The 22285-nt window shown below is 46.2% G+C and overlaps 1 protein-coding gene across 2 annotated transcripts in view; it reads right to left on the bottom strand.

The window, feature by feature from the left end:
• DOCK1 (dedicator of cytokinesis 1) overlaps nucleotides 1-22285 on the bottom strand; it is a 561005-nt gene that overhangs the window by 477815 nt on the left and 60905 nt on the right. For both annotated transcript variants that reach the window (XM_040254437.1, XM_040254438.1), the window contains exons 3-11: nucleotides 20166-20206; nucleotides 16469-16524; nucleotides 13884-13980; nucleotides 10558-10706; nucleotides 6991-7126; nucleotides 5976-6133; nucleotides 4547-4628; nucleotides 3990-4125; nucleotides 332-404 (exon numbers count right to left, since the gene is read on the bottom strand). In XM_040254437.1, coding sequence (XP_040110371.1) covers nucleotides 332-404; nucleotides 3990-4125; nucleotides 4547-4628; nucleotides 5976-6133; nucleotides 6991-7126; nucleotides 10558-10706; nucleotides 13884-13980; nucleotides 16469-16524; nucleotides 20166-20206 — 928 coding nt within the window. The remainder of the gene's footprint in view (nucleotides 1-331; nucleotides 405-3989; nucleotides 4126-4546; nucleotides 4629-5975; nucleotides 6134-6990; nucleotides 7127-10557; nucleotides 10707-13883; nucleotides 13981-16468; nucleotides 16525-20165; nucleotides 20207-22285) is intronic.

Here is a 22285-nt window from a genome sequence, read left to right as displayed (position 1 = left end):
TACTGTATTTTGAAAATGTGAATACTTTCAGTTCATCCATGATGTAAGGAGATGTTCAGGTCCAGAGAGGAACTGTAACTCTGCATGTCCTGTGTGATAAGCCATGTCAGGGATCACACGTAAAACCTTGTACTTCAAGACTATAAACTTTGATCCAATTTTCTTATGGCTACAAAAACGCCCTACACTAAGTGACTAAGATGCCTCGTTGTTATAAAATAATCAATTCCTAGTCATGCTGAATATATAAACTGAATTATAAAGATAACTATTACAAACACACATTTTCCATATTCTATGGGGTTAAGCACTTGGTTTGTCCCATACTTACGGCTGAAAAGGAATGAAATGCTGTTTGTCTTCATCATCTACTTTTCCATTTATTATATCCGTTACATCCATCACTGGAGACAAGAAAAAAAGAGAGACAGCTGTGCTTAAAGGCTGCCATTACAGGAAACAAACAAGCAAAAGAACCACAGAATGTCTTCTGACCAACAAGAAGCATGAGCTGACCGGTGGAATTTTTTTCTATATTCAAGTTTAAAGCATTTCCATGTTTGAAAGACCAATTAAGTTACCTGAAAAATACCTGCCCCAATAGGGTTGGGGCTTAAATAGCAAAGCTCCATTTAACAAATTCCTCTATTAACCAACTGGCACCAATTAAGCTTCTTTTCTCCGACAGAACTTTGTGAGATGAGGAAATACTCTATTTTTGTTTACTTATTGATTTCTTTATTTTCGGCTGTGCTGGGTCACCACGGACGCCTGCAGGCTTTCGCGAGTTGCAGTGAGCAGAGGCTCCTCGCCAGCTGCGGTGCTCAGGCTCGTCACTGCGTCGGCTTCCCTTAGGGCCGAGCGTGGGCTCCAGAGTGGGGCCTCAGTACTTGCGGCTCGTGGACCTAGTTGCTCCGCAGCATGTGGGATCTTCCGAGACCAGGGGTCAAACCCTGCGTTGGCAGGCAGATTCTTAACTACTGGACCACCAGGGAAGTCCCAAAATGAAATGTTCTATCACAAGCAGCACGTGAAATATGGCAAGTGTGATGCAGCAACTGAACTCTCACTTTGATTTCATTCGTTTATGCCAGAAGAGCCCCCTGGGGCAGGGCGGCCACACTGGGCTGCACTGATCTGCAGCCGCACGTCAGCCGCCCAGCCCCCGAATAAGGAAGCAGTAATAACCTAACGTGGCGACAGTTTAGCCGCCTCGTGCTGGCGTCTGTGGACCGTATTTCAAGAAACACTTGACATCTAATCCTCGCACTTACCTGCTCTACGGGTGAGGAGGCTAGGCTCAAAGACCTAAACGAATTCGCCCAAAATCTAGTGGCTAGAACGTCTCCCATGCCCCAGCTCAGACCAACACAGTGAGGAACCCCACAAACAGCCCAGGGTGCTGGACACAAGCTCTGTCTCTGCTCAGCCTCCTTACCTGACTGCAGGTAAGTGAGCAACAAGTCCCGAGTATTTCCTTTTGCACAATCCCTTCCCTAATAACATACGACCAAATGCTAAATATGGACAATTTCCATCTCTACCACCCCCCTTCCACCCCAAAACAGGAAAAGGGATCTGTAGGGGGAACAGAAACATCCCATCTAATGTTAAGAAGCTCCTATGCCCAAGACCACGTCTTGACTGCCAATTCCAAACCATCACACATAGCGATTGTTTTAGCCCAAGTCCCATCAGCCTTTTGGTATCTGCAGCAGCAGCTCAGACTACCAGCTCTATATGGGTCATAACGAGTGATTCTGTACCCAAGAGACCATCTCCCACAGCCCAGTCCTCAATGAGCCACCTTCCTGCATCCACAGACCTCTCTCTATCATGGGGCTCATCCCACCGGCTGACTATGAGGCCCCCTGATGGTCCAACTTTCTTGTCAAAGCTCCCCGGTCTCTAGCCTTGGACACGTCTATGGGCCCAGCAACAACTACTGGCAAGAAGTCAGCATGTGAGCAAGAAACACACCCTTGGTCTGAGCACCGGTAAATTGAAAGCAGCCTTAGTTCTGCTACTTTCTAGGAGGGACAGTCCCTTTGGGGCTCCCGCAGCCCAGAACTCAGCAGAGAAAGCACTGAAATTGCCCATCACCATGTCCTTCCCTCACTGGTCTTACTGTGGTGAGGACTTTGAGCATTCAACGGTTCCTGCTGTCGAAGAAGTAAAGGACTTGGGGGTGTCACCCCCAATCTGGGAGCCCACGTATTTCTATTTTCAGGTATGAGGGTCCGTCGTAAGGAAGCCAGGTGCCCAGCCATGTGTAGTCACCACGGGCATGTGACAGAGGAGGACCGGAACACCCCAGAAATATGACATCACAGGATGCAGCGGCAGAAGGAAGGAGAGGTCGGGATGCTGCTGATGGAGAAGGGACAGCAAAGGCAGGAAGCCAGGCAGGCACGATGAGAAGTGATGAGAAGCACGAGGCTGGGGCAAAGGGCCAGGTCGGCTCAGAGCGACGCCTCCCCACAGCCCGTTCATAGCAATCTGGCACTGAGCATCCAGGCGGCCGAGATGCACAGCAGCTGGGTGCAGGGGCTCACCCTCTGCCAACCGTCAGGAGAGACACAAGATCCAAGTTCAAGGACAAGCACAGGGTACCTAGGTAAGAATATGTTTTAACAGCTCCCTGGACTGTGTATATGAGTGTCTAAGTGTATATGAGAAATACACTTAAGGCTGAGAATCACTGTCTTAAAGTATGTACCTCTTACGCCCAAAATGTACCATGACCACATTGCCCGATGACATTTACTCCCTCCCTCTCAGAGTGGAGATACGAGTAGGAAGTTAGGAAATACAAAAGCAGAATGCTCAGGTCCTTACGTAGCATCTACAGAAACACACCAGCCCACAACTCAGGAGAGCCAACCCTCTGGGCTGAACGCAGAAGGTAAGAGATCACTTGCCCCCTCCCTACCTCATCCCCATTGGGCACTTTTGCTCTGAACCTAAAACGGCTCTAAAAACATCTGTTTAAAAGGGGCTGGGCATGCGTGCTCCGTTTTCAGTCCTGTCAGACTCTTTGCGACCCTACAGGCTGAATAGCCCACCAGGCTCCTCAGTCCGTGGAGCGGTCCAGGCAAGAATGCTGGAGTGGGTTCCAGGCCCTTCTCCAGGGGATCTTCCCGACCCAGGGACTGAACCTGAGTCTCCCCTGCTGAGCCACAGGGGAAGCCCTTAAAAGAGGCCAAAACAAAACATAATAATGAAAGCCCTGAGCTTCCCAGTAATGCAGGTAAAGAACCCCTCTGTTGCCACTGAAACAAGAAATCCAGCAACCTATTAGAAAAGAAGAGTTTTTCTCGCATATGTATATAAACCCCAAGAATCACAAAAAGGACGAGAAATAGAAGGCTATGCAGTGAACGGCGGCCATCTGATCGTGAGGGAACATCATTTCCCAAATTGTGAAAAATGAGCGCGACACCAAAAGAGGTCAGCTAACGAAGACGTCCCAGGGACACTTTCCTGTCCTTCCAGAGACAGCTCATTTCTCCCTTTTCCTGCACCGCCACCAAAAACAAAACAGAGCACATGTCTGCAGAGAAAAAAAGCCCCTATGTGGAGAGAGCTCTGTCCTCTCTGAGCCTTCTCCTTCTGCCTCTTCATCACTTGGACCATTCTGTACAGACTCATTCCTAAATCAGTCCATCACCAAGTCAGAAACACCACAACCGTCCTTGACTGGCTTCCCTCCAGGACAAGAGTGTGGGATACGTGGGTCAGGGTCTCCGCCAGGAAATGGGCTCCACTGTCATAACAAAGACGGGATTTGCGCCTGAAGCTGGTGGACAAAGACCCCGAGCCACGTGTCGATGTGAACCCACACAGAGAAGGACAAACAGATGTTCCTTCTCTCCAACAGACAAGCTTATACATCAAGCGGCCCACGGTCCAGTATTCAACAGCAGCTCGTATTCACGGCGGAGGTGCTGATCTCGAAAGTCTTCAGGAAGAGGAAGGAAATGGATTACCGGCCACCCCGAAAGGCCGTCGCAGGCCCGACGTGAGCTTTCTCGTGTTGTTGTCCCTCAGCTCCATGCGGCCCACGCGGACGATCTGACACACAAAGCTGATTTTCTCCCTTTTCAGGTCTTTGCTTCCCAGATCCTGGAAATATTAATTTCCATAAATTATTGTGGAGAAGCACTACTCAAGGCAGGTTCAATTGCAACAGACAGTAGAGAGATAGATTGCCACTCTTCACTCCAACCAGTTTCTAGTATTTCAATAAGCAATTCACAAGACAAAGAGGAGCTGAATTACAAAAGTCAATTAGCATTAAATGAATTTAAGATCCATGTTTAAGAGACATACTCAACATCATGGAGTACATCTTTGTCATGGGGACTCAAAGGGTGACTAGAGACCCAGAAGGTTTCTGGGCAGCTACGTTATTATAGGAAATTAACAAGTAGTCCCGGCATCCCAAGGACCCAAGCTCCAGGGCGGTGAGAAGTCAGACAGGGGTCATTAAAAATAGTCTTGAAAATGGTGAGCAATTCAAATGAACATCTTTGGATGCACTCACCGTGAAAACAGCTCGCAAATTGTGTAACCTGTCTATGTCTTTAGGCAATCCTGAACTTGACCAGCGGACAAGGTAGTTTTCACTTGGAAAAAAAGGAAATAAAAGCAAATTAATTTTCCACACAGAACAGTGCATCCTCAGTGACTTTTAATTAGTATCACGGAGGTCCATTATGCAAACATCAGCCACATCAGACGGAGCGGCTCTGCCATTGACACACGTGTGTCCAGTCTCCACACAGCATCATACTCAAGGTCTGTGGGTACAAAATCCCTGAGGTTTCCAGTTTGGATGTCCAGGATTACAACTGCAAAGGACCCATCTGCAAATGGCATTTCATAGTTTTTCTTATATTTTTAACAATTTTTTAAAAATTAATTTACAGTGTTGTTAGTTTCAGGCGTAAAGCACAGCGACTCAGTAATACATAGATATATATTCTTTTTCAGCTTCTCTTCCATTGTAGTCTATTATAAGACACTGAATAAAGTTCCCTGTGTTATACAGTAGGTCCCTGTTGACTTTATACAGAGTAGTGTGTATATCGTAAAAGTTTTTTTCTTAAAAGCATACTTGTTCATTTGGAATGACTACAGTCTCAAATTCACTATTTATTCATTTATAGTACAAAGTAAAACTTCATGATGATTTCCGAGTCTGCCATAAGCCAAACAGGACCTAAAAATATATATTAAATCCTATGACAAGAAGAAATAGTCTTTATTGGAAGTGACAATGAAATTTGTTTTGTTTTCTGCCATATACTAAGTTCTTAAATTATCAATAATATGAGTGAAGATTCTGGAGCTTTATACAAAGACACACACACACATCTACTTCACACACAGTCCAAACCATACTTTTTCCATCTGGACAAAGAGAAAGTTACACCAAGGAACAAAGACAAGAACTAGGAAAGACAGCACATAAGATGATGAGAAATGACAGAGACTGGATTTACAATATTTTATTCAACACAGATTCACCGACAGCCTTTATGCAGCAGGCACCGATCTAGACACTTGTTTCCCATCCCATCACCTTGGAGAAAAAACAATAGGTCAAAGGTCCAGAAATGACATTCATAGAGAACCAAAGCTGGAAAAGGCAACATTAAGATAAGAGCAATACTGGAGGGGGGGAGGGGGCCCACAAACAAAGCATCCCATAAAGACGACACAGGACGCATGACCTCAGTCCTCAGTCATGCAGTTGCCAGGTTTTGAAAACATTGCAAGACTCCAACTCTACAATCAAACATCCACGTCCTTGCCGGAAAGCTGATCCTGGCCCAGACTCCAGCTGCTTGGGGGAAGTCTGGCCAGCTGATCACCCCAAGGTCTCCCCACAAGAGCGAGACTTTGGGGTGATTCTGAGGCCGTGTTCCCAGCAGTGACCAAAGAGGAAAGACAAGGGGCCCGTCACTGACCTGATAAACTTGGACTCCACAGGGTCGTACAGAGACATGAGCACCTCGGCATCTTCTCCTATTTTACAGACCACGTTTTTGAGGTTGACAAACAAGGCCAGGGAAGGAGTGGCGGCAAACTTGGCTTGTCTGTTAATGTCTACGTTCTGCTTCTGAGACTGTCACGGAGATAAAGCAGGAGAACAGGAAGGTGACAGGAGTGACACTCGGGGCTAACGCTTGCTCTGCTCATCCCCAACGGAATGGAAAACCATGCAAAACCAGTCACAGTAACACAGCAAAGCCCTTCACGCAGCATCTTCCTTGATGCTGTCAACACATGCATGAGCCAAGCTGAAAAGAATATGCCCGGGGCGATGATCCCAGCACCATGAGAAGTTATACTGAGTATTTACTTCCGATACAAAATGTTTAGGGGCCCAATCAATCAATCAGAATGGAGATGACACGTGCAGTTGCTTATTCAATTTTTGATTCTCCCATCAGATCAAACCCTCTGAGGACATTTCTGGGTTATTCATCATTATGGCCTCAGGGCCTGGCACACCGTAGGCATTCAGCAGTTGCTCAATGAATGGATGACTCAAACACCCAACTGAGTTCTGAGTACTGACTGCATACAAGTTACCATTAACGGCCATGGGAGATGAAAAAGATCAGTAAGACGCATGTTCCCTGCCCTCATCAAACTTGGACACATCCCTCTCCTACTCCTATCAAAGAGGAAACGCAGGATGGAGTACTGGTGCCCATGAGTTAAGACCACAAAGTCAGCGTCATTAAAATCCTGTCCCCCCTCAAGGGATGAAAAGCCTTCAGGTCATCCACAGCATGTTTAGACGCTGGGCTCCATTCCATCCATCACTGTCTAAAACACACGCTGAAGCTGGGCCTTTTCACGGTGTAGCTAATGCAATTGTGGTGTTTCACTGGTGATGTTTCACTAACATTGTAAATTGTTACTGAGAAAACGTACCTTGGGTGTAAACGGCATATTACAGAGAGCTGAACTTACTTTTTCTTCTTGCAGTCTTTCCTCCACTTGTTTGGAAGCTACTTCATGAGCTCTGAAAAGACTGATTGTGCTAGTTAGTTCTGGATCCAAAATGTTCCCATCTTCATCTCTCACCACCAAGTCCAAATCGAGGATTCTAGAACAAGAATAATTCAGAACTTCACCAACAAACTTCAGTCCTAGCAACTGAGCAAGATGAAATCAAAAGTCAGAGTCACTCTCACAATATCAGAAAACATAGTTCTGTGAGGTCACTGTCATTTTAACTTTCTTTGTATGCCCTTGGAATTAAAACCAAAAAAAAATTACTCAAATCTTACTTCCATTGCTGTAGTGAATTTTACTTACAGATCTAGAAAGCCCAAATGAAATGTATGTCGCTAATTACTACATGAACAGTGTGGACAGTTAAGCGCACACACGCTATGCACATACTAGGGGTGTGTGTGTGTATAAATTTGTGGGTATGTATACACGGCCCCATGCACACCCATATGCCCAAATATATACACAGTTGGAGGTCGGGGAGAGGTGGGAGGGAGGAGACACTGGAACAGAGGCATACTCACCACTCTCTCTGGTAGGTTCCATGGCACTACTTTCCTTCTACCTAGAATCACAGTTCTAATCCCTTAATTAGCCTATCAGAAGATTTTCAATAAAGACGTTCTACTGTTTCAACGTGGAACATATGGAAGTCATCCACAGCAATGTTAAGAAACTTTCTGGCCAGATGGCTAAAGGTAGTAGCCAACTTAAAACACAGGCAGCCTCTGGCTAATAAATCTGTCCATCCTATATCGGGAAATGGTTTTTGGCAACAGTCTCTCCGTTTCCTGTTAGGTGGTTTTTACCAGGATTTTATTTAAAGAATAAACAAAGGCAACTATATAAAGTAAGAAACCAAGAGTTTTACTACCGGTGGTGTGTTCTGGTTAGCTTTTAATAAGACACAAGGATCTTAACCACAGATGCCTGTTACTTTGCCTTTGGGACTTTTCTTTTTATTAAAAGTGTGTTGTTCAGTCGCCAAGTCGTGTCTGACTCTTTGTGACCACATGGACTACAGTGCGCCAGGCTTCCCTGTCCTTCACTATCTCCCAGAGTTTGCTCAAACCCATGTCCATTGAGTTGGTGAAGCCGTCCAACCACCTCATCCTCTGTTGCTCCTTTGTCCTCCTGCCTTCAATCTTTCCCAGCATCAGGGTCTTTTCCAATGAGTCGGCTGCTCACATCAGGTGGTCAAAGCACTGGAGCTTCAGCTTCAGCATCAGTCCTTCCAGTAAACAATTAGGGTTGAGTTCCTTTAGGATAGACTGGTTGGATGTCCTTGCTGTCCAGGGGACTCAGAGCCCTCTCCAGAGCCACAGTTCAAAGGCATCAACTCTTCAGTGGTCAGTCTTCTTTATGGTCCAACTCTCAGCAGCAAATTTTTTTTTATTTTTTTAACCATAAGACAAAAGAAAACATCTTTTGAAATAAAGATAAATTCAATTAGAGAATGTCTTTTAACAGTTACAAGTCGAAGAGTTGACAAATGGACGTTGCAAAAAAGCCTCCACTTAGACGAACTCATCTCCTACTTCTCCTCTGTGAAGGCCACATGCCTTAAAGCTCTGTGTGAATGAGTCTGGTAACATGTCAAGCAGGTTTAGTTTTGTGAGTTGTGCTGGAACACTGCACTGTATGTATGTACCGTAGATATGAGTTCCTTGGACAAAAATCTGTCTTGTTAAGGACCGCATTTCCTATCCAAGTAGTAAATCACGTTTGGAAATACTTCCTTTCCTAACGAGGTTATTCCATGACATAATGTATTTTGGTAGCTTCCCACAACCAAATTAAGCAGGTGGTTTCTGGACATAAGTTCAAAACATGATACTCCAACAGAAAATAAAATCAAAGCTCCAGAAGTTTAGTTTTCAAGCAGGTGGTCTTGAAATGAGTTCTACTGCAACAACATTTAATATCCTATACCCAGCAGCCTCTAGATTTCTGTGGGGGCGGAGGGAGACCTTCTCCTGTAGTTAATCTAAACACTACATCTTACTGATAATGTAGCTTTTAGAAACTTTTCACACTTGAAAGTTTGAATTACCAGAAAGCAGAATTGTTATAATTCTGATTAAACAAAATGCCTTCTTTAGTTTTTCCAGGGCTTCCTTGGGTTGAATTGCTCGGGGCGAAGTTGTCCTATTTTCTGAGCTTTATACTCTAACATGTAAAATGAGGGGGTTGGACTGAACCACTAGCTTCCCAATCTGCCGGCCATCACGATCCAAGTCTATTTTTACAGACAGGGATTTCCAGTAAGCATTCCAGACGTGAGAAATCAAGATCTTAAGGAGTGGATCCCAGTATTCTGTATTTTGAAACTTTTCCAAGTGACTGATATAGACCAGCATCTGGGAACCTTGTGACCACATACTTTTTAAGGCTTCTTGCAGCTCTGGCATTATACGAACAAATAGTTATCCAGCAGGAAAGGGCGTAGCCTCCTTCTGGTTACAGAACCTGGAAGGCCTGAGATGGGTGTGCTACAGGAAAGAGCGCCAGCACCGGAGCGCGCGCCTCGATGGGTGGGCCAGCGCACCACGGCTCACGGCATTCAAGCAGAGCTGGGTTGTGCCCTGCTGGAAGAGGGAACTTTTGCATGAGACCTGCTCCTGTAGAACAATTATATGATCTTTATAGCAGAAGTACAAATTTAGGGGGCTGGACTTTTTTTCCCCAAAAGCTCTCACAAAACCACTAAGCCAAAGCACTGGTGCAGAAAGCCCTACACACAGAGAAAAATCACCTTCCCGATAAAATGTGCTCGGCGGTTCAGACAGCAGTGATGTTCTCAGAGTGACATGGTAAGATGCCAGTGACCTGGACACAGCATAAACATGTGTGCCACCTCAAATGGGAGGCTCCTTATAAACTCAGCTTGCGTCTCCTCCAAGGTCTTCTTTTGGAGTTCTACCTGATCTTATTACCAGTTTTCATTCGAATCTATTGGGGAGTGAAACCACTCTGCTTTTGTGTCTTGGCCAGGCATCACCCGATCCTGAAAGTCTTGTGAGAAGACATGGCGAGCAGCAAATTCAACCGGACACAGGATAACAGAGAAAAGAAAAAGAGACTTGCTGGCTTTATTTCTATTTGCCAGATCCCTACACTGGTGGCAAGGCAAGTTTTCAGGCGCCCTTTGAGGTCTCTTCCAACTTTCAGGACGTGGGATTCCACAGAAAGAGACCTGATGCCTATTACTGCACAAAGTACCCTCACGTCTGGACTCAGGGTCGAATGCTGTCAGCAGAGAGGAAAAGGCCCTGTCGGGGGAATCGTTGTGATGGGGACAGGTTATCCCATCTTCTTGAAGATAGTATGTTTTAACAATGACTCAGAAAACTCCGGATCTGATAGAAAATACCTCATGCTTTTAAGAAAGAAAACTGTGCCATTATATTGATGTTAGAAATTTTGTTTGTCGCAAGATAGGATGTTAGTCTCCTAAAGGCTTACGGTGATGCCATTATATTGGTTAACGAAAGCATGAAATCATCTTTTGAACAAACAAACCTGTTTCCATAATCAATTTTGGCAGTGACCTTCTTCTTCAATTCCTTGAGCTCATCCTGCGGCAGAGTTCCAGAAAGAATCTGCGACCGCCACTCGATAAGGTCGTAGATCATGTGTCGAACGCTCCGGAACATCTCCCTGTTATCTTGCTAGATGAGGGGGGAAAACCAACTGTTAAGTTCTTGATTTAAAAGAAATTGTAGTTGTTATGTTGGATTAATGGTGTTTTCAGCTTGGAACTGAACACATTAGATGGAATTTGGTTCCCATCACACATGAAAAGATTAAAAGGATTAAAAACGATGGACCATCTTCCATATTCAGGCCAGCATTCCAAAGTATGCAGCCCTGTACCCAAAGTGGACCCAACGCAGGATCTGCACTTGGGGAGTCCCAAAACCAGCCCGTGAACTTCCAGTCTCTGGACCAGGAATGGGCAACCCTTGAAGCTCCCTGAGGAAGTGCCCAGTCTACAGGCCTTGCTTAAGGAATCTTCAGAATGCCCTTTGCCCCGATGATTCTCAGCACTGAGAAACTCAATCCAGAGCCCTGGCTGTCAGCTGACTACATGAGGACCTGGCCCTAGGCTATGGTGCATTCTGAATGTGCAGAAAGGCTTCTGCAAGAGGCATCATCTGGATCTACAAGCTCTTGGTGCATTTACACCAAAAGGGAAACACACATGAGATTCAAACTTCACACCTACTTCTCACTTTCTACGTATTTCAAGGGATTTGATGGTACAAAGAAAAGCGAGTTTTGCAACAGCATGAGAACAATTCATCAAGAAAATGAAGGATTAACCAAAGGAAAACAAACCCAGTGGTTCTTTCCCAAAACAGAAATCTAGGTGAAATCCAACTATAAATCTAAATTTATAAAACTAAATCTATAAAAAGATTTAGGTTTATCTGAATCTGACATTTAGATAAAATTCTAAATGTCAGGGTGCCAAAAAAAAATGTAAATGTGGTCATTGCTACCTTTTAAAATAATGTCTTCTCTGCATAGCTGAACTTCACACCTCCACTCTTTATAGCATTTGACCTTTCTAGGAATTTCTAGGATCCCCTCCACTCACTCAGCCTATCACCCCCTAACAGATTATAAGTTCTCCTTGTTAGTATCATCCTCATCTTAAATTCTTGTTTATGTATTTATTTATTGGCCATGCCATGTGGCTTGTAATATCTTAGTTCCCTGACCAGGGATTGAACCTTGGCCCTAGCAGTGAAAGCACCAAATCCTAACCATTGAAACTTCTTAAATGAAAACTAAATAATCAAAATTAATGGTTCATTCTAAAATTATGTTTGTTTCCCTCTTTAATTCTCCTTGTCTATTTTCATAAAGCATTACCAAAGAACTAAAATCCTTAATATTTTCCTAAACTTGTCTATTGCCACAGAGCAGAGGGAAACAGAACATATAAAAATATTATAAGCAACAAAAATACACGTGCATATATATAATAAGCACATTTCTTTAGCTTTGCACAAACCTAACAGTGTAAATCCCTAACAGGCAAAGGTAGATTTTTTTTTAAAAAAGGTAACCAAAGTGATGGTTAGGAGTGTCTGTTACGGAGCTGTATGGCCAAAACCGTGTCCACTAACATATTCGTCAGCATCAACTCCTGTTTGTTTTGCCATTTTTTTGTCTAAAAATTGCTAACATGAAATATCGACTCCAAAATTGCTCAGATTTACACAAAATATTCATGGTTAACTTTACGCCTCTAGGTTTTTGAGAACATTTGATGAACAATTACTGCAACTGCTTATTACTGTGTATTTATAGGCAACCACTGTATAATCAAAAGCAATGAGGCTACCCAGAGAGCAGCTGTGGGACTGAGAAGTCTTCTACATTCCCCAGAAACTGATGCACGGCCTTCCCTCCAGCGTCCAAACTTTGCACTGACAATATTAGCAGATGAGAAATCAACACCCTTAAGAGGAATACAGACCTAACAAAAGGTAATCTTCTGCAAATATGAATTTACGTGCAAAGAAAATGCCCCGGGGGGATACAAAATGGAAGGTGTCAGGCCCCAACCCTGCCGCATTAATAAGGCTTCTTCCACAATCCAGAGAACTGGGGATCTCACACGAAGCCAGAATGGAAACCATCTCCCTCCCTCTAAACAGACACGCTGAGACCTCGAAGACTGTGTCACTTTCCTCAAATGGTAAGCGGCATTATCTACAGGCCAACAGTGGCAGACAGCCACTGCATCCATGAAGATGCACCTGCAATGGTTTAAAAGCAGATTTTCATTTTCACGATCGACATATAAACTTAGAGGGAACTTCAGCTCCGGTGGCCTCAGTCAGTGTTCCAAACTCTAAAAGCAGCCCAGTTCCCTTTTCAGTACAAGGAAGGTGAAACCCACGGCCCCTTCCTCGACAGCCACTTCACTGCAATCAGCACAGCTGCCCCTGGCACAAAGCTGGTGGAAGGGCCGCAGTCCCCGAGGGTGGCCAGGCTACAGGGCAAGGCTGCCGAGCGTGACTCGCTCCCACAAGTTCTGCTTCTGAGGGTACCAGAAAAAGCAAAACTAATCCTTTGGCTCAGCAGGGTTCAAAAAGACCTATTCTCTATTGCTAAGCTCTGATTCAAAATCCCATCTTCAAACCTAGAGTCTATTATACAGAGTGAAGTAAGTCAGAAAGACAAACATCGTACATTAACGCATGCATATGGAAACTAGGGGCTTCCCAGGTGGCGCTAGTGGTTAAAGAACCCGCCTGCTGATTCTGGAGACTTAAGAGACGTGGGATCGATCCCTGGGTTGGGAAGATCCCCAGAAGGAGGGCATGGCAACCCACTGCAGTATTCTTGCCTGGAGAATCCCATGGACAGAGGAGCCTGGCGGACTACAGTCCATAGGGTCACACAGACTCAGACACTGAAGCAACTTAGCACGCATGGACTCTAGAAAGATGGTGCTGATGATGAATCTATCTGCAGGGCAGCAACAGAGACACAGACATAGAAGTCAGAAATGTGGACACAAGAGAGGAGAAGGAAGGGGAAGGGGAGAGGGGGCGAATTAAGAGACCAGCACGGAAACATATACACTACCACATGTAAAATAGATCGCCAGTGGGAATGTGTTGTGGGACGCAAGCTCAACTCAGTGCTCTGTGACAACCCAGAGGGGAAGCATGGGGTGGGAGGTGGGAGGGGGTGCCTCAGGAGTGAGGCCACATACGTTACACCTGTGGCTGATTCATGCTGATCTATGGCAGAGGCCAACAGAATACTGTAATGCAATTATCCTCCCATTAAAAGAAAAACCCACAAAAGCCCCATCTTCTCACCACGTAGAGCTGCCTCCAGATGGTGGACCATTCTCGCAGGGTCGTGGTGACCTCCTGTATGAGCGGGAGGTCGCCTGGGATGACCGTCTCATGTTGCCTGGGAGGAAAGGAAAGGGCAGAGACGGTCACGGCTTCATTAAACTGAAGGGCACCTTGTCAATTTCACACGCAGGTCATAGTGAGGAGAGAAAACATACAAATAAGACTGAGCCCACGTAGGTCTCCATACGTCTCTAAGAATGACAAGTAACTTCTGTACAGAGCCCGAGAACGTTCATACATTACCCTCTGTGTAAGCCGTCTACCTCACACGTCAAGGTAAGATGAAGGAGGCAAATAATATCCCATCAGGACGTCAAGGTCTGAGAAGTGGAAAGTGTATTCATAATATGTGTACCCATCTATTTTATAGGTGCCATAAATTACCACCAATCTGTGTGGCATTAAAATGTAGGCTTGGGATAAGATGATTTTTTTTTTAGATTTTCATCCTGCCTAAAACTCACTCTGTGATAATACACGAAGCAGTTATCCTTGGCGAAATACGGGTGAGGTTACAGCTTTCCAGTGTCCACAGGCGCCCTGATCACCAATTCTGATAATCCTCTTTCCCTGTCTCTCCACCCCAGAACGTTAACCCTTGCCTTGTTCTTGACTCCTCATCTATCTGTGCATTGCTTTTTATTCAGCAAACCGCGTTTCTCCGGTTACTTGCTCTGGATCAGGCATTGCACCAAGCAGGACTCCTAATATTTGGGAGTGAGTCAGAGACCAAATTTGGTGGCTTGTGAAGTAAGACCACCTCGGCCCAGAGGCCCTGAACAGACAAGGATCCCACCAACATGCAATGTCCAGGGGGCACTAAGATAGGTCCCCGAGGCCCGGACCTGTGGGCAGGACCCTGACTGTAGCTCACAATGGGCATTCTGGGCTACAAGGACTCAATGATTGTAGGTGGCGGTGGGGGGAGCAGGGGGGTCTCCAAGGAAGAAACACAGGAGTTCCTGAGAGAGGGCCAGTCCCTCTGGAGAGGTCTGACCACGTGCACCAGTGAGCAGCAGGGACCAGGAAGGGGTGCATGGGAGACCGCCCCTCACAGGAGTGCTTTTAAGAATAAGCCTTTGATGGGACATCTTCAGTGTCTCTCACAGGACATGACTGTTTCCCAGTAAGGATGCTGATGAAAGTGTGGTTCACTTCTCTCTGTGATGTCAATCTTACAAAGCCGCTCCACTCACAGTGCGAGGATGTTCGTCAGTGGCTGGGTGGCCTTCATCTCGTAGAGCTTGAGTTCCACGCGTGGTCCACTGGGCTCTTCCCACTGGCCAGGAGGGACCCGGATCTCAATAAGACTTCAGTTTCCCACGTGGAGAGGACCTCCCTTTACGCACTGCATCCTGATCTCCGCTCTAGATCCTTCTTACCTTCCTTCCTTAATTGGTCTGATCCGTCTCTTGGACTAAATGCCAACTGGTTCTTAGTCTTAACCCAGTGTCTGCCTGTGCACCTGTCTGGCAGGGTGTGACTCTACTTATCGAGAGTCAACAGTCTCTTGTGCCCTTTTCTATTACTCTTCCTAATTACATTTTACATATACTCATCTGTATACCTCAATGTGCATTTAAAAAAATGATTCCTAAACAGCCCAGCATCCATACTGACCCTGATACAAACTGATGTAAAATACATGAAGAAAATATTTTATTCAACGGTGTTCACAGTAGGGTGAAAAGTTTCAAAACTTTCCTCATTTTACTTCCCTCTGAAATTTCACCTACAAAACAATTTCTCAGTAGAAAAAAGGACCCTCTTACAAGTCATCACATTGATGCCTCTAAATTATTTTCCTCATTTTAATGATGCACCATGGAACCTCAGAGCCTGACCCAGTCCTTCTCATATGTTAAAAGTACACTGCTTGGAAAAGCAATTTCGCAATCAGCCGCAGAGATGTCATTATGCAGTAATCATATGATTAGTAATTTTATCATTTACATATTTAATGGAGTGCGAAGATGTAGCAGAGACAAAAAGGAAAACATTTTACTGTTCCTTTCTCCAAGTTCACACCTGGCTATTCATTTGCCATTCCTGCCTAATGGGTTCCTGTTCTACAAATGTCCTTTTAATGATCTTATACATCAGTTTTATGACCTCTAAGAAACATACATCACAATCAGGCAAAACATAAATTCACACATGCCCCAACCGAACAACTGTTGCTTCCCTCCCCACTGAATTTGTATCACATCCTGCAAAGTCTTCCAGAAAAATGGATTCAGGGCTGGGGGGCTGTGCAGTGTTTGCTAGATGGGCTGGCTCACAGAGGAAGAAGCAGGAAGCTTTCCAAATCCACATGGCGTTCTAGGAGATTGACTGTGGTTCCAGTGCTGATTGAAGACTCCCTAAAGGCTCAAAGCCATATTGTAGACAGCTCTAGATCAGAAGTCCCTCCGTTCTCACTAAACTCCTGTCACCCTGGATCAAAGGCATCCACTGTCCAACCCCAGTGTCGCCCTGTGAAAAGCAGCAAGGTCAAATGCAATCACTGCACGACTTCATTTAAACATCAAGACCAGACTCACCCTTTTCCTTCAACTATGGCTTCTTTAAGATGGATGTACGAAGCAGGAAATATACCCTTTGGGAGGAAAAGAGACAGGAGGTTGTAGCATTGATATGAATACTGACTGTCAATCAAACAGCTGTCCCCCCAAAAAAGGTGGAGGTGGGGATGACTGGATCACTATTAAATCTGTAAGCCTTTATGCTAAGTCACAGCACAGCACAGAAAACACAGTGTGAAAACGGCAACTGAATTCGCTTGTGTTTCAAAGAGGCTGTATGTAGAAGTCTTAGAAGAAAACAGATGCACACTTGCTTGCAAAGGAAAAATCCCACGGGACCTTCCAGTGTCTTCTCCGTAGGTCACACCTTGTTTTGACTGTGGACACAGGCAGATCAAAAATCAACTGATGCCTAAAAACAATTTCTGATGATGGCCTCTGACAGCTCTTCCTTTCGAAATACTAAAATTGTCATCAGAAAGTGAGTTTACACGGTTGATCATCACATATGCACAGACGACTTACCTGACCACAGAGACTTTCTCATCAACCTCCAAACAGAGGAGCCATCCAAAAAAATACAGAAATAAGGTACATTTCACCCAACCTGCCTGGCTCCGGAGGGGGAGACATCAGTTTACGTGCAGATGGTGTTCAGCAACCCCCAAAGGAACAGCATGCAAGGCCCAACAGACAATTCTGAGGGGGCGGAAGGGCCAGGAGCTTCCCCAAGAGTTCTGGACCTGCTTCCTGAGCAAGCACATGTCCCCTCCTGGAAGGAAGTAGAGGGGAGCACCTGGAGGGTAAGAGCAGGGCACGGGGCGTGGGGGTCTCAGGCGGCGCAGGGGTCTCAGGCAGCACAAAGCAGACAAGGAGCAGCTTCCTGAGATGCCATGCACGCAGCAGAAAGTCAATCAGCAGGAACAGTCACCTGCTGTGAAAACAGGGGCTTCTGACTGGGTTTCACAGGCTTCTGACCCCAAAGAATCAACACAGGAGATCCAGAAACCGTGCGAGTCATCCTGCTTGGAGAGGAAGTGGGCACCACTGGTCCCCACTCCTCCTGTCTACCAGGAAAGGGGCCACACTTCATGTAAGAAAGAATTATCACAGAGAGGGAAAGAGTCAGACAGAAAGACGGAGGCTGGGCAACGTAGAGGGCCAGGCAGACCGGCTGCGGGGACACCGCCAGCCACCAGGACGGGTCCTGGTGCACGTTTAATGTCTGCACGTGAGCACTGGCTGGGAGGTGGGGTACGTAAAGCACCAAGTCTCGGCCATGCCCACGTCCACAGGTAGAGACGTCCCTCAGTTTCAGTGAAGCTGCTTTCGACAACCGTGGGGTCGCAGAAGGGACAGTGGGAAAATGAGGCTGGACCTGAGCAGCTTCTTCAGCTGGGGTGGTCAGGACCGGCCAGATCTAGAGCTCATTCGTGAAGATGCTTCCAGAACACAGGGTCGGGTGCCTGGGAGTCGAGCCCCTTCTCTGCCGCTGCCTGAACCGGGTGGGCCGACACAAAATCACAGCGTCTCTAAGGTGTCAGTTTCAGCTGCTAATGAGGTTTTAGATGGAACAATAAACACACCCCTAGCCAGCTCTGCGAGCTACAAAGTCAGGTCTCTCCTGGGCAGGGCAGGAAGGACGAGGGCTCATGGAGGCACTGGGGAACCAGGAGACACCCCCAGTTGGGGAACGCGGTGAAAGTGAAAGTGAAGTCGCTCAGTCGTGACCGACTCTGCGAGCCCACAGACTGTAGCCTACCAGGCTCCTCCGTCCATGAAATTTACCAGGCAAGAATACTGGAGTGGGGTGCCATTTCCTTCTCCAGGGGATCTTCCCGACCCGGGGACTGAACTGGGGTCTCCCACGTTGTAGGCAAATGCTTTTACCATCTGAGCCACTGGGGAAGAGGTAGCCGACACCAAATACCAAGCAAGCATCAAAAAGTGAACCACTTCCCTGGGACACACCTAACGTGCGAAGCTGCAGCTTTGCCGTGGGTGGACGGGGGAGTCCATGAGCCTAAGGCCGTTAATAAAGTTCTCAATTGTGGCTTTCTCAGATGAAACTGAGGTTTTCATCTGCAGGAAAACGTGCTTCTTATTTTTTCTCAATTAAAGTATAGTTGATTTACAATGCTGTGCTTATTTCTGCTACCCAGCCAAGTGACTCAGTTATATATTGTTCTTCATATTCTTTTCCATTATGATTTATCACAGGATATTGAATACAGTTCCCCATGCTATACAGTAGGACCTTGTAGCTTACCCACCCTATATGCACTAGTTTGCATCTGCTAATCCCAAATTATGGAAGAGACAATCAGAGTGAAAACAAAACTTTCTCTGCAGAGAGCTATTCCTCCAGCCACCAGGTTGGCATATCCCTCATTCAGACCTCAAGACTCCAGGTCATTGGGTATGAGAGACTCACAGTCCAGTCTGAGCTCAGCAGCATCACGATGGAGGTCCTGGCTCCGATCTGCAGAGCTGGCTCAGCATGTTACCCTATTAGCATCTCTCACATCAGGACAGACTGCCAGAGAGCTCAGCCTGGACACCTCTGAAGTGACTGCCCACAGGATGGACACCTCTCGCCTGTCCAGCAAGGGCTGATTGCAGAGAGTCTGGGGAAAAAACAGAGCAAGAAGGCCCTGCACTTGGACAGCTGGCCTTCAACAGCCTTAGTCACAGGCTCAGGACCACAGGAGGAACCCAGCCCAAGAAAAAGATAATGAGAGGCCAAGTTAAGAAACAAAAGCAAAAGGAACCATCTGTCAAGCATAATTAGATTTTATAAGGTAACGTGGACAGCCTAACCACAGCTTAGAGTGAAACGGAACAGCCATCATTAGGTTCTGTGGAACCAAGAATGGAAAAGCCGCAACAGAACCACGTACGGCATGGCAATGATCGCAGCGTAATTGCACGTCTTCGCCCCAGAAACTCAAACAACCACGCATGCAAACTGTCCAGGAGGCAGAACCGCTTTCTTCGGCCATCTGACGTCAGTAGTATAAAAATAATTACAAGCAAGAAGGGAAGAAGCCGGCATGAGTGCTGCGTTATCATTAAGGATAACGCAAGACTGAAAATTGTGAGCAGTAGTCAGTCTACCCAGATCATTCTCTTACACAACCTGTACTTCAACAGGATGCAGAATTCTACCAGGAAAAGAAGGTCCCGGCTCTCAGGACAACGGGTCAACATCACCCCACACAGCCCAGCCATTCACTCATAGACATGAAATGACAATTTCTACATATATGTGCTGTTCAGAAAACCATTCGAGGGAGAGAGGGATGAATTAGGAGTTTGAGATTAACATATATACACTACTTTATGAAACAGATAGCCAACAGCAATACTTGTTCCAACCAAGCACAGTACAGAACTCTATATTCTGTAATAACCTGTAATGGAAAAGAATCTATAAAAGAAGAGAAATACATATATGTGTATAACTGAATCACATTGCTGTACATCTGAAATGAACACAACATTGTAAATCAACTATACTTCAATTAAAAAATAAAGTTTTTAAAAAAAAATTTAAAAAGAAAACAATTCAGGGTAGCCCAAATTTCACAAATTTTCTTAATTCAGAGAAAGAGATATATAAGGACAACTCTTAGGCTCCATGAGACAGAACTGATTTCTTCTCCTAAGGTGATTTATGAAGGGACATGCACTGTGGTTAATAATAGGGACTTACCTTCTTAGACTTTTTTCTTAAGGTGTAACCTCTGTACCACCCTAAACAAACACAAAGGTAAGATAGTTAGTACAGGGACGTTACAGCGTCCTAACCAGCACCTTCCCACTGCCTAGAACTCACTATCTGCAGAACCACGGGAGTCAGCCTGTCATAGAATTCAGTCATCCTAAGGTTTGCAGAGATGCTTTGGGGATTTGTAGAGGTCATCTCAAAACCAAGCGTGAAGCCTTGGCAGGGGGCTTCACACAAAGACCTCCAGCTCCTTCGTCTCCATCAGCCACATGGTCCTGAGGGTGGCAACCAGCTCCAGGAGAAGAAGCCGCGCTTTGACCACGGAGCCCGGGGCAGGATCCGGGGTGCACATTTTCCTGTCTGTCCCTCGGCCGGATGGAGAGGGGTCACTGCCAAGCGCACATACCAACACCCTCAGATCATCAACAGCCGCAGCACAACAGAAATCCTATTGAGAGCCGACTTCCTCCCACTTCGAGACGGAGCAGGGCCTGGGGGGTATGCCCTGGAGCAGTCACACTGCACAAAGTGCTTCTGTAGCGAAGACTCGGCCCCCAACAGGAAGCACCAGGCCCAGGAACACAGGCCCACCTACCCCCTCGGGGGCTGGCCTAGATTCAAGTTCCCGTTCTCTCCACGTGGGAGGGCAAGCAAACAGAGCAAAAGACAGAGGGAAATGCCCAGTGGAAGGGACATTCAATGCCGGGCAGGATCTGACCACACCCTTGGCCCCTCCGCTCAGGCTGAAGGCAGAAATCGTGCCTGCCAATGCTCAGGGGTCCACGGCTGGTCACTCACCTCCCAACGACTCTGCCACACACTGAATGTCTCCCGAAACACTCTGAGGGTGCTGCAGGCCACCTTGCTCCAGGAAAGGCAATCAAAAGCCTAGACAAGTTCCAGTGTGCTCCCCAGGACCAGAAGGACATCAGGCCCCAACAGAATGACAAAAAGCCCGGGAAAGCACCAGCTGGGTCAGCTCCCAGAGACTACCTAAATACTAGGGTTTTAAAGAAGGCTGAGCACTGAAGAATCGATGCTTTTGAACTGTGGTGCTGGAGAAGACTCTTGCGAGTCCCTTGGACTATAAGGAGATCAAACCAGTCCATCCTAAAGGAAATCAGTCCTGAATATTCATTGAGAGGACTGATGCTGAAGCTGAAACTCCAATACTGTGGCTACCTGATGTGAGGAACTGACTCTAAAAAGACCCGGATGCTAGGAAAGACTGAAGGCAGGAGAAGGATGAGATGGTGGGATGGCATGACCAACTCAATGCCCATGAGTTTGAGCAAACTCCAGGAGATGGTGGAAAAGATCACCTGCCAGAGGAGCCTGGCGTGCTAGAGTGCACAGGGTTGCAGAGTCAGGCACAACTTAGCGACTTAACAAAGTCACCAGCAATAAAGAAACAGTCAAATGCTGGCAATCAGGGATGCGTGAGTGAAGATGCCCAGAAACTGCAAACGGACCTGTATTCCACCAATGACCAGACACCGCTTACAGAGCAATGATTTAACAACCGGAGGAGGAGTGGAAGCAGGAAGTGATGGAGTTAAAATCCTCCAGGGATTATGAACAGATGCTTTCTGAGCATTCCGAAACTGCAAATCGCCAGGAGCCTTGCGAAGGATTTGCTAAGACCGAGATTCGACCAGTGAACCCACTTCATTCCTGACAAGGCAACTACACAGTGATAAGGGAGCACGGTGGACACAATGGTGAGGTCTCGCGGTGTATTTGGAGGATTATCTCCTGATAGCCCTCCACCGTTTCCTGGGTGGTTTCCATCTGCCCAGCCCATCATCAGTGGCCACCTGGGTCAGTGTTCACAGACAGAAATGGAAAAAGACAGAGGGTCGATGCAGCAAGCTGTTCAGAAGGCCATATTTAATGTAGAGGACTGCCCACTTTCCTGTGATTTTATCCCTCCCATATTTTCAGTATTACCATGCCCTTTCTTTCCTGAAATTGGCATGGGATGAATGTCCCAGAACATCTAAGGAAATACTTCAAGGGACGAGAAAAAGACAGAGCCCAAGACAAAAATAAGCAAAGTTTATAAACACTGTAGAGAAGAAACCCAAAAGACTTACATATGTATG

The sequence above is a fragment of the Oryx dammah genome, unplaced genomic scaffold, assembly GCF_014754425.2.
Source record: "Oryx dammah isolate SB20612 unplaced genomic scaffold, SCBI_Odam_1.1 HiC_scaffold_14, whole genome shotgun sequence".
Classification (NCBI taxonomy): domain Eukaryota; kingdom Metazoa; phylum Chordata; class Mammalia; order Artiodactyla; family Bovidae; genus Oryx; species Oryx dammah.
The sequence above is the reverse complement of the archived record's forward strand: the minus strand, read 5'-3'. Positions and strand labels throughout refer to the sequence as shown.